Source organism: Amborella trichopoda, chromosome 12, assembly GCF_054954075.1.
Source record: "Amborella trichopoda isolate Santa Cruz 75 chromosome 12, AtrichopodaSantaCruz75HAP2 v2.0, whole genome shotgun sequence".
In the NCBI taxonomy this organism is placed as follows: Eukaryota; Viridiplantae; Streptophyta; class Magnoliopsida; order Amborellales; family Amborellaceae; genus Amborella; species Amborella trichopoda.
This window is the reverse complement of record NC_142347.1, coordinates 35,919,578-35,932,489: the sequence shown is the minus strand read 5'-3', so window position 1 is coordinate 35,932,489 and position 12,912 is coordinate 35,919,578. Positions and strand designations below refer to the sequence as shown.

At 37.6% G+C, this 12,912-nt stretch overlaps 1 protein-coding gene across 1 annotated transcript in view; it reads right to left on the bottom strand.

Annotated features, from left to right (window-relative positions):
- Positions 1 to 12,912, bottom strand: part of LOC18439107 (mitotic checkpoint protein BUB3.1) — a 36,169-nt gene extending 23,257 nt beyond the window's left edge. Inside the window, exons 1-4 of the mRNA XM_006849282.4 lie at positions 12,521 to 12,912; positions 12,212 to 12,342; positions 10,530 to 10,612; positions 2,762 to 3,028 (exon numbers count right to left, since the gene is read on the bottom strand). Coding sequence (XP_006849345.1) covers positions 2,762 to 3,028; positions 10,530 to 10,612; positions 12,212 to 12,342; positions 12,521 to 12,643 — 604 coding nt within the window. The 5' untranslated portion in view covers positions 12,644 to 12,912. The remainder of the gene's footprint in view (positions 1 to 2,761; positions 3,029 to 10,529; positions 10,613 to 12,211; positions 12,343 to 12,520) is intronic.

Sequence of the window (12,912 nt, the reverse complement as noted above, 5' to 3'; positions counted from 1 at the left end):
TCTCGAGTGGATGCACGAAAGACTCTCCGTGAGAAAAGGCACTTTGTGAGAGCCCCATCGGAGAGATGACGCGAGACGAGGCTGGAGATGCCGTTGACCAGGAAATGAAAATCCGGAAGAAGTTTCTAACCACTTCTAGCAAAAGGAAAGGTGGGATGTACTGGGGATCGAGAACGTCAACAATGAGTAGAAGGGGCCCAAGCGGAAGGTTCTTCATCGACTTCCAATGAACAGCTACGAAGGAACCGCAGTCATTGCCAATGGCTTTGAAGGTATCCTGGCACCAGGAATGTAGGGGAATACCAGAAGTTGTAATCCAAGTTTTTTGCCTGCGGAAGGCTCTCAAATCTTCAGTCCATTTGGAGAGGTGGAGGGAAGCTCCCTTGAAGGAGCCCAGGGATGGACGTTGAAGGATGGACACAGATGCTGCGACGGAGAGAAATCAAAACAGGTAAGACCCATCGGAAAGAGGCCTACACTTGAGTTGTGGTTCCTTCCAGCTATCCTTGGGCCATCTTTCTACGCCTTTGTGGTCATTACGATGGGGGTGGAAGACACCAAGGGAGGATTTGTATAGGTTAGTGAGGTTAGAACCAGATGAGGCGGGGAGGGATATGAGGGGAGGAGAGACGCTACTGCTAGCCATCTATGAGGTACATCAATTATTGTCTTAATAGTGTTGTTTAGAAGGATTAGGGTAGGAATCCGCTTAGGACTGAGTCTGAGCAAAAGCAGGATCATAAGATGATGAGATCTTATTATAATGTTATTTGGGTTATTATAATCTTATTAGAGGCCTAACAATAATCAGCTCTTAATAGAAGTTTAAGGACAGGATGTCGGCTTGTTAATACACCATACCCACCTTTTAAGGCGTTAAGCATTTCAAAAGGTAACAGTTACCCCTGTGGATCCTAGCTCCTACAAACCATTGTCGAGGAGCTCAAGTACATTATATTGTCCACAGATACCACAACCCACTTCAATTTTATGGTTCTTGTGCCTATTGATAACCATAAAGTCTCTGAGTTTTTTTATCCACAAACTCTAGGCTTCCAAGGGCCAGTCCAAGGCTTGGCCTGGCGGGGCCAGAAAAGATTCATTAAGTAGTGCCTCAAGTTCGATAAGTCATGCTTAAAGCCCAACCCGAATTGATTCCATAAAGAACAAACTCAGCTTGAGATTTTTAGTCAGGTCCTGGAACAGGCATCCAATTCTCCGTACTAACTGCTAAAACACCAATTTCTAGATATCAATTCACCATCTACTTTGCTAAAAACCCCAGAACCAAAATCCAATTCACCGTTCCCACTGCTAAAAATCATAGAACCAAAGTCAACTCACAATCTCTAAAACTATCTCCATCACTAGAAACCCCAGAAAAAGAACCCCAAGCATCATTGGCTAGGTAATTTATCCATTAGAAGAATTGGTTCATCCAGTCGAACTAGATGGTCCAATCTAGTTTTTGGAATATTGGCTAGGTAACAACTTAATACATCATAGCCACCTTTTAGGGAGCTAGGCGTTTGAAAAGGAAGCATTACAACATTTACCAACTTGTTGCAACAACCATCAGGCACATCCAATGCTAAGTAAGTCCATTCTATTCAATTTATCAACCACTACAATTTGTTTTCCCAAAGAAAACTCTAATCTTAATCTTACATCTATAGATTAGAGATTTTTTAAAAAATATGTTAACTTAGATAAGATTAGAGATTTAAGACTTTTTTGTCACCAAATCTACCATTTGCTTTGCCAACTATTTTTTTTACCAAAAATATTTAGAACATAACCACAAATTTTGAGAAAACATACAAATGAATTGATTTGAATACAGAATGCTTGTACATGTTTTCCTCAATTTGAAAAATTTTTCATAAATTTTCTGCAATTTTTTATCTTTCATTTTTAATATTTTTTCATGGGTCCACAAAAAAGCTGAGCAGAACCTGCTCGGTTTCGGGCTTTAAAGCAACATGTAAAATCATTAAAAGACAAAAAACAAATGATGCAATTGATACTACCTTGAACTTGGAGGCCAAAGCTCGTAGCCAAAACCATGACAACTTGCCCAATTTTTTCCATTTGGGGAAGTTTGTTTTTCTTGCCAACCACAAAAAGACTACCACAAAAGCCCAATATGTATTAGCACTACTCAAACATCACAGCCAAAAATAAAACTTGTGGACTCCACGAGTCGAGTTGACTCAAATGAGTCACCAAAACTCTAGTCGACTCAAATGAGTCACCAAAACTCAAAACAACTTTTTTAACACTGATTTATTCAAATGATATATTAACCATACGAAGCATCAACACAAACACATATTTGCACAAAAATAAAATCAAATCAACAAACAGTGATGTTGTGGTCGGCCTCTCAAAAAGGAATTTTCAGCCTCCCCTCAATTCAAATGCGGTATTATTAAAATTTACCAACACAAACAATCTGCTGTTCTTAGAAAACATGCCTAACTACAGATCCCTACAAAGTGTCCAGGAAAAGGATTAAACAGGAAGGCTTTAGCAGCAACTCTTTTGAATGTAAATGACGGTTTCTAACTTTGAATTATAGCATGAAATCCTGGAAGTTCTATGAAGAAGTGATTGTAATTTGCTCTCTTTTCTTTTGATGGATAAGTGATTGTAAAAGAAAAGATCTTCTCCAAACAAAACGACTTCCTAAAGTACCCAAATCCAACGAATACACAAATTCTTCATCATTATAGTTCATAGAACAAGTTTGAATCCATACCTGTTCCATTTGGATAACAGCGCACGCATCTCGTTTGATATTTCAAAGAAGATTCCCTTCGTTGCTCTGGTTGAGACATGTTGCGCACATCATAAACATTCACATGCCTTCCTGCTGTTGCAACCACCAAACGGTTGCCAACTATAGACATGGAATATACACGCTCTGGCTGTGGATATGTCCCAACAAGAGTGCGATCTTGCCCACTAGCACCTCTAGGATCCCAACACTTAATTGTCTTGTCCCAACTACCAGTAATAACTTGTCCTGAAATATGAGGTGTCAGATTGGCAGCACACAACCATGAAATTGCAAATAATAGATGAAACATGAGACCAACCAAACAATATTAGCACCACCAATTCAATCATGAGCACATTAAGAGAAGAACATCAAAATACTGTGCAGTAAACAGCACGCATGGCAACAAAATATCCTACATATAAAAAGAAGAATAAATTGTTAAAGAGATTTAGGCACCCGTTGGTGTAAGCAGGATTTCCTTCCTCTTGGAGAAAAATGCAACCTTGAAGTATATCAGATTGCCAGTATCTGTGTAAATCACTTAATTCCCATGTCGATACAAGGATAAATCATAGTTACAAGGATCTCCCAGCTTAGGTGGGGATCTTACTATGGGATCTCGATCCGAGCTCCAGGAAAGGGATCTTCAAGGAATCCCAATTTTTAAATTTTTGGATCTTGATTAGGAACCTCAATACCCACCTTAAAAACTAAGATAACAAACTGAGGATTTTGTTAATTAGCAATGCAATTATACTTTTAATATAATTGCATTGCTTGATGGCTATAAATGAAGAGATCCCCATTTTAAAAAGTATATATTATCCTGAACTATTGGAGGGAAAAATTATACTTATTTTTAATTTTTATTCAATTTTAAAGGATGTATATTTTCATTTTAGTTTTAGGGTTTAGTTCTAGGGTTTTTTAGTTTCTAAGAATTCTAGGAACTTTTTAGATATTTTAATTAAAGTTGCAAAGTTTAATTTCATGTTATACTTAAGTTAGGACCTTTGGGTCAAAAGTTAATTATATAGATAAATATTGTCCAAAATAATAATTTTTCAATATAAATAAGGGCATGGATGGGCTGGAGAGTCCTTCATGTATTCCTCTTTAAGAAAAGAAAGACTCTGCCTTGTAAAAGAAGCCTAAAGCTTAAGTCCTAGGTGGGAGAAAACCCTAGGGTTTCTCCAAAATTGTGTGCTTCTTGCTAATTTTTATTGGTTTCTTCAAATTCTCCTACACCAAGTGGTATCAGAGCCCGCGATTTACACGGAAGTTAGTGTAGCAAGTACTGAAGTTATTGTAGTATGTACGGAGTTACTGAAGCACCACTTTTTTTGGTGCCCTAAGTCAACAACAAAGAGAAAAAATTATAGTGGGGTCTAGGGTTTGTTGATGTTGGCCAAAGTTTGTCAAAACAATCTAGATCTTGCTAATTTCAACAATTTTTAATGATTATTTGCCTAGGTTTCATGATTTCGGCGAACCCATGACGGCGAGAAGGGACCATAAAAGGGGGATTTTCATAAATCTACTTCGTGATCCTATAGATGACATAATTGAGGAACTTGAAAGGCAAGTACAGCAGCTGGCGCAGTAGTTCGCGAGCCTCAATAATGGGCAAGACGGTAATCTTTCAGCCCAAGAAGATCTCGAGTGCAAGCCTTTTCACTTTCGCGCTCCGCGTGTGGAGTCGGGTGATGAGGATAGTGATAAAAGACCTAGATGTGAGGAACATCACTCTAGGGTTTTCAATTTAAATGATGAATTTTTTATTTTGACATAGATTGCATGGAAAGTCAAATTGTAAATTGGGATTCACCACCAATCTTCGATATATACTCAGATGAACAACAAGATTTTTTAGGAGATCCAATCTATGATAAGGACCAAGATGATAGCGAATATATTTTGGAAGAGGGTGAAGAATATGGGGAGAAGACAACAGGAGGACTGATCCAAATCATGACCTTTGAAGATGTCATTAATATTGATGAGATAGAGCATTCCAGAAATTCAGGGGATTGGAATCACAGTAGCGCAGTGGAAGCACGGCGATTCAGAAGTTGCAAATTGTGACCCTACTTCAATATACATATCAGGATCCGTTTCTTAAGGAATTTTTTTTACCAAGAAAAATCTTTGAACCAACAAAGAATAAGAAAGTTGAAGAAGGTGGTTTTGACGCTAATTTCATCTTAGCACACTTCAAAACTTTTCTCCATCAAAGGGAAAATGATGGAGGAAAAAATTATGCTTATTTTTAATTTTTATTCAATTTTAAAAGATGTATATTTTCATTTTAGTTTTAGGATTTTTTAGTTTCTAAGAATTCTAAGGACTTTTTAGATATTTTAATTAAAGTTAGGGAGTTTAGTTTCAAGTTATACTTATGTTAGGACCTTTTGGTCAAAAGTTAATTGTATAGACAAATATTGACCAAACTAATAATTTTTTAATATAAATAAGGGCAAGGATGGGCTAGAGAGTCATTCATGTATTCCTCTTTAAGAAAAGAAAGACTTTGTCTTGTAAAAGAAGCCTAACGCTTGAGTCTTAGGTGGGAGAAAACCTTAGGGTTTCTCCAAAATTGCTTGTGTTTAGCCTGTGTCTTGTTAATTTTATTATTCCCTCAAGTTCTCCTACATCAACTATACACTCCTTTAAGGTTGGGATTGAGATCCTGAAAAGGTTCAAATCAAGATCGTTTTTTTTTTATGAAGTTAAGGTTGGGAGTGGTTCAAATCAAGATCTTTAACATTTGAGGATCTCAATCCCTAATATCCATTGTACGGAGCTCCTAACCATAGGGATCTTCTTGCCTTTCATGATTCGGTTGTTGATCCCAACAACTACGGAATGAATTTTTCACATGTTTGAACAATAAGAAGTGAGCAAGCTAGTGATGAAAACCCCAAAATGTGAAAAAATAAGCCTAATAAGCATTTCATAGGCTGCATCTCTCACAAACAACATTGTCCTTCACATGGAATATTTTGCAAGGTTATTCAACTGTGTGAATATCAATCTGGAAATTATCATATTCTGCATAGTAATATATTGCGCAAGGAGAAGCACCCATGATTTGCATGATGCAGTGAAAATAAATTATTTAATAATATGATACTATGATTTTTCCATAATTTCATTAATACGATAATATCTATTATTTTTCTGTTAACTTTGCATTCTGAATGTGTCTCAGAATTCCAACCTCAACAACCATGTCCACCTCTGAACTTCAGGTCGGTCGACACAGAACTAAACCTACATTTTGAAAATCAAATCTCCATTTGAGAAGGATCCTCAAGGGGGAATCCCAAGCTGACTCAAATACAAAGACTCCTCCCTCCTTGTGGTTGGAGGATTTAATTCATTAATCCCTCACTTCAACTACAACCTCTTTCCACCTTCTCTAGGTGTTTCATTTCCCCTAGGTTACACTACCTCTATTAACCACTACATGCATCTTTTCTCTCCCTCCCACTGCGATCCCAACTTAACATCCAGATGCACCCAACCTTTCGAATTCCTTTATCTCTATATAAACTTCAAAGATCTTATCTGGATTCCAACCACAAAAATAGAAATAGTGGCTCCTCAAGTTGTTTTCTCCTCCTAGATTTTCATGACGACCTCTAAAGATGATTATGGGCGTCTTCTCTTCACCCTCCACTTCAATCTGATCAACTTCCAGACTGGGTCACTATCCCATGAGCTCCCCAGTCTTGCAACTATAGAGAAGATCCTCACCTAGAAACTCACTTGGGTGGTCACAAACTAAGATTCTCACAGGCTCACCCAAAATTCACTTGGGTGGTCACAAAGTAAGATTCTCACAGGCTAACCCCATTTGTTCTTCCTTTTGAAATACCAGAATCCTTCAATACAAACTTTGCCAGTTTATTCATATGTATTTAAATATCATACCTCAAAGGCAATGATAACCCAAAACTAGATAATGTTCTAGCAATCCCAACTCTCTCATGAATTTGATTGACCAGCAAGACAATATGAACTAGAGATCCCCCTTTTCACTCAACAATCCAAACAAGATATGCACATAGATAAAATCAACAGCTAAACGAAAAAGAATGCTCAAGTAGTGTGTTGGGCAGTGTGCATGCTTATTGTTCATTAAGATGAGGGTTCAAATCCCTCCATATAACCCTTTTGTCTAGGCTTTCATTCTCACCTAACGCATTTAAAAACCACTAACGATTTCAAAAAATGGGTAGGGGGCTCATCATCCCCACTAAACTAACCAAAAAAAAAAAAACGGCTAAACGAAAAACTTTTGACATATACATACAAGGTGTACAGTAAAATCATAATCAAATGCACAAAATAGGCCATAATCAAACACACAAAGTAGATACAAGACTTTTATAAGGTTCTCCTAATAATTGTGGCATTGATGAATGTTTTGTTTATTTGATCCACACCAACGCTAAAACTGTCTTTTAATACTCTACCTTGTGTTTTTGGTCCTAGTGACCTAGGAGGATGCATGCATCATTTTGTTAAAAAATTTTTAATTTTCTCTCTCGCCACAATTTTTTTCAGGCCCCATTTTCTTAGGTTACGTAGTTTTTCCACATGCCAATTGGACATAGCCTCTTTCTATTTCCAACCCATAAAACCTCCAAAGAAAGCTTATCCCCATCTAAGGTTCAAGGGTGTCTCTAGCCAATTTCAATCTCATTAAGACTACACTATTATTGTTCATCTTTATCACTTCTTCACCTTTCACCCTCTCTCTTCGTACAAACTTTCATTCTCTAAAGTTAACCATCCCAAATTTCTCCCTTAGCCATGGCACTAGCTAAGCCTTTCTTCCTACCATCCCAAAATCAAAATCCACTCAATCATATGACAAATGCCATCCCAGTCTAATCCAAATCTCTAATCATAATCATTCTTCCCTTCTCATTACAAAAGGGATTAGCGGTAATTTTAGTAAGGGAGGGTAGGGGAGGATCAACAAGCCCAAAGAGAGAACCCCTTCTTTAGGTAGGCCTATCATAGGAGATTAACTATGAAATATACCCAAAGAGGTCCACTTCCATTCTCTATCACTTCTTCCATTTTTGTCTTCATCTATCGCTTTTCTTCATCTTGGTCTCTTCTCTTTATGTTTTCTTCCTCTCTTCTTGGCTTGTTCTCACTGATTTTCCATTTGCTCTTCTACTTTTGTCTTATTCTCCATAGTTTTTGCCCACTTTTCTTTACAACCTGTTCTTCTGTCTTCCTCTCCATCTTTGCTCTTCTTCTTCCACCTTTTTCTTATTTTCTTCCTCTTATGTCCCTTTAACTTGCACATCTTCTCTCTTTTCTTTTCTTCTTGTTCGCTCATGTCTGTGTTGTTTCTCTATTTCTCTCTCCCACATGTTTGTTGTATTCTCTTTTTCTTTTCTTCTTAACATTAATTTACGGGTGAGAATGTAACTCTACACATCACATTGTAGCAACTTTTGGGTTATATTGTCTCTCTCTAAAGCACATTTAGGTGCTCTCTCCGGTGAGAATGGAACTCTACACATCACATTGTAGCAACTTTTGGCTGTATTGCCTCTCTCTAAAGTACATTTAGGTGCTCTCTCTCTCTCTCTCTCTCTCTCTCTCTCTCTCTCTCACACACACACACACACACATATCTTAAGCAAACCAGTAAAACCCCAAGACTGACTCTTTTAGCAAGATGACCCGAAGATGCATCTTCCATGTTCTTTCTATTCATCATATAATCCTTGAGTTCTCTTTTTGTGGAGGTGCAGGTCCAATCCCTCTTTCTTTGAATAGGCAATTGTAGTCCCTGCCTTATACTCCATAAAACCATCTTCTCTCACTACTTTCAATATCCGAACCCTGTCTGTTATCACTGTAAGAGCATCCTAAAACCCATAGATCATGTGTCAAGATATCATCCCGTTAATTCTCTGGTCGTCAACCATTGAACCCCTATTTTCTGTCTCTAATTCTCAGCCCATAATCTACCATTTCACTCGCCCATATCCAATAGCACATTATTTCTTTCTCTAATTCTCAGCCCATAACCTATTGTTTTTAGTCTCTAGAGCTCTCCCCATTACTCATTGTCTTTCTCTTTAATCAGCCATTTACCCATTGTTTTCTCTCTAGTTCTCAGCCCATAACCCATTGTCTCTGCTCTAGTTCTCAACTATTTAACTAGGATTTCTCTCAATAGTTTTCAGCTGATAACACATTGCCTCTCTCAAGTTCTCAGCCTATAACCCACTATGCTCACTCTCTAGTTCTCAGCCTAAAACCCACTATTTCTAGCTCCAGTTCTCAGCCAACAACCATTGTTTGTCTCTCATGTCCTAGCCCACACAACTTCTATCCTAGAACCACAGAAGTGGAGACTTCTAGTGCACATGCAAGTCCTGTTTCTATATACAAGACTTTGAGGTGTGTCTTTGGAGGCTTACAAAGGGGATTGATGAACCCATTGACATGTTTAGAGTCTTCAGGGTACCCTCAAGGCTTGCTCCATTATACCCAAGACTCCCTCACATAAGGTACCTAAGTTTTATTTTCACTATTTTGAAAAATAAGATGGATAAATTTAAAAGAAGAAGGTTTTAAATAAAGATAAATTGCTAGGCAGTGGCCCAGGTGCTAAGCTCTCAACTCTCCTTAAAGCATATAGAAGGCATGGTATTGACTGAACGCATCCATTTCCCTAGGATGGCAATTGCAAATGCATCATTTGCTTTTATTGGATTCAATCCAACCCATGGGTGAGAAGATCCGCAGATTCATGTGCCTCCAGGAAGTGATATCCAGACATACATTTGCAAAACATTAGCTTTCCAAAATTTACTTAATAGAAAGTAATTGGAATGAAACTACTTCAAATCCCACACAAAATACAGCATGTCCAAATGTCATTCTATATCTGAAATGAGCAATACACTTCTGGATTTAGATTCTATGCACTCATTTATGTATTTTTTCAGTATATGTAGAAACTGAGACATAAGCTCAACATATACTGAGACAATAACTCGAGCATATACCATGTGCAAAAGTGCAGGCATAGCTAGGCTGGCAAGGGGCGAGGCCAGCCCTATAGGGACAGGGCCTAATGCACCCAAAGCGAAAAAAGAGAAGGGAAAAAAAAAAAAAAAAGGAAACAAGGGGCCGGACAATGCCGGGCTGGCCCTTTCATAGCCCCCACCAAGACAAGGCCCAGCCCTCAGGCCACATTTGTGGCCCAAGCCTAATCTACAGGGGCAGGCCAACCAGGCCGCCCGACCCATTGCCAGCCCCAGGCAAAGCCTCCTATCCTTTTATTTGCAAGTGTAATGAGATAGATAACCTGCATCAATTATAGATCTATTGTAAAATAGTTAGCACGATATCTTGCATTCATCCTCACACTCAAAGATATCCAAACCTTTTAGGAGTTATTTCCACAAGCAGAATTTTAACTATCATTCATTATCAGAAAACAGAATGTTAAACGTCACCATTTTAATCATGACTAAAATCAGATACAGAGGAATCTAAAAGATAAGAAGCAAAAGAAAAAGAAAAGGTCTAAAGAACAATGACATCCTAGCCACTCTGAAATAAGGGTATTGCCAAAAAGGGATAGTTATTAATCATAAAGCCACTACATATTAATAAAAAGAAGTCAAAAGAGAGAAAGAGAAAGTAGGGCATGTTCTTCAATTATGTGCATATCCTTCAACTATAACAACCAAAATACCTGCACCATAGGAGTATTCAACGCAGCGAACAGGAGCATCGTGCCTGCCCAAAATGTCCTCCTTACCGGAACCAAACACGAATCTGAAATTACAATGCATGAATAGGAGAGGAAAATTCAACAACATCAGCTCGAGATAAATAATTCTCAACAACTACAACCAATAATTAAAAAATAAAAAATAAAAATAAAAAAACAACTTGATGTTACTAAAATGCGACAGCATGAAAATCGCAAGCATTTCAAAAATGCATTTAGCAAAGGTTAGACAGAGAACTCTTGACAAAATGATCCAAAAATTTTTATAGATGAGAAAGTTATTAGGATTTGGAAAACCATTTATTATGGCAAATCATTGGCAAGCAACTTGAAGGACATCAATACACCATATAAGTAAAGATGAAGCATCAATCAGAGATTTCCACAAGACAAACCATGGAAATCCATTAGCATGTTAGAACAAGGTGAAACCTTGCCTCTTCATGTATTATGTTGATTATAATCATTAGACTGTTGAAAGGACAAATCTTTGGACCACTGACACGTTGTTGGAGGACACAAATTTATTTCCTGACAAATGAATGCAGTTATTGGTTAAAACTATATCACTGGATGTATAGGTTGGAAGAATAGGAATTCCATTTAAAATAATAGGGTAGAACAGCACTGCTATGTATGAGTGCAATTGGCAAGTGCAGGTTGTGAGCCCCACACACCATTTTGTTAACTGCTACAAATGTACTTGCATAAATGCGCATGAATGCATATCCATATATCTGTTCATGAAATACTAAAACACTGCCATGAAGATGATGCATTCTATCCATGAAGATACTAAAATACCCCATGAAGATAAGTTCAGCAGATTCCAGTTAAAACATGGGGTACTCTAGGTTCCACACTTCGTTGTTTTGGGAACTTGTAACTAGATTAGGCAATAATATGTATCAAATCACCCAGCTCAAGCCAGTCAGAAGGCATTACGGGAACCAACTAAGGCTAAAAATTTAGCATCTGATCACATTGCTAATCAGTAATCACCAATCATGCATGCATAAACATGATATACCTATATATTTTAATTGGAGTTCAACCAGAAACCAAATCAACAAACTTCAAATAACAAGAGCATCAGAAGTTAGATCTCATATTAGATGGCCAAGTTACAGAATTGAGAATGTCAGGTTAATGGATGATGATATTTGAAACGAGCATTGTTAGAAAAGCAGATTAGATGCAAATTTAGCCAAATTTTCAGATTCCGATGCAGCCATTTAAAAAAATTCACCAACCAAATGCATAAGAAATTGAAGGCATCAAAGTAAAGGGCACGTTTCCAATTACTAAGTTGTGAAAATGGATCTATGAGTGTTTATTATGGTCCGTGTACAATAGAGAAATTCCAAGCGTATTTTATGTTAATCTTAGGGCTTAAAATGGAATGGATGGTACATGAAAAAAATATAACTGGCACGAAAATATAAACCTAAGCAGCCTCATCCAGCCAGAAGCATAACAAACTACAAATATGCGATACTACTTTCTCTCTCTAATCATTACAGATAATCAAGCACCCAAAAAAAAAAAAAAGCACAAAAACCTTCAAGGAACTATCCAAAAGCCCATACATTTACAATGACCATGATAATTACGGCAATGGTGATGGCGAAGAACTAACAGACCTCCTTACTGTATGATCAGCGCTAGCACTAAACCCAGATGAATCATCGTGAAAGCAGCAATCTAAGACAGCACCGCCATGCATAAACTCCCCTCTCAATGTATTTGCACTTGCATCGTACAGTCGAACAGTCTGATTAAATCCATGAAAAATGACGAATTAATCATAAAAATATATTTGAAAAAATAAATATTCGCTGGCATCCACAGTCAGGCACTCCGACCAAATCACTGGAAAATCATAAATTAGTAGCATTTAATAACTTTAAAAAAAAAAAAAAGGCAAAAATATACTATAAAGGCAAAAACACCTTATCCCAAGCAGAGACGAGGAGATGGTCACTGTGATTTGAGAATCTGAGGTTTGTGATGCCATCAGAAGGGGGGTTTGAGAGCTCTCTGCCAGTGACTGGAGGTGGTAACACCGCGCTCATGGTTTTTTTATGCGAAAACTTGGAGCTTCAAATATCACTGTAACGAGAAGCAAGAAAAAGGGGAGAAATAATGGGCGATGAAATAACTTTTCTCAGAAAGAAATAATGGGAGATGAAACAGCATTGGAGAGAGCCAGAGATAAGAGTGAGAAATGGGTAGATGGAATTTCTTAGAGAGAGAGGAGACCAACGAGGGGGCTGGAACAGTTCAAATGGGTGATCGATTTCTCCTGGGATTTGGGGAATATATATTTTTTTGTAAAAGCTCC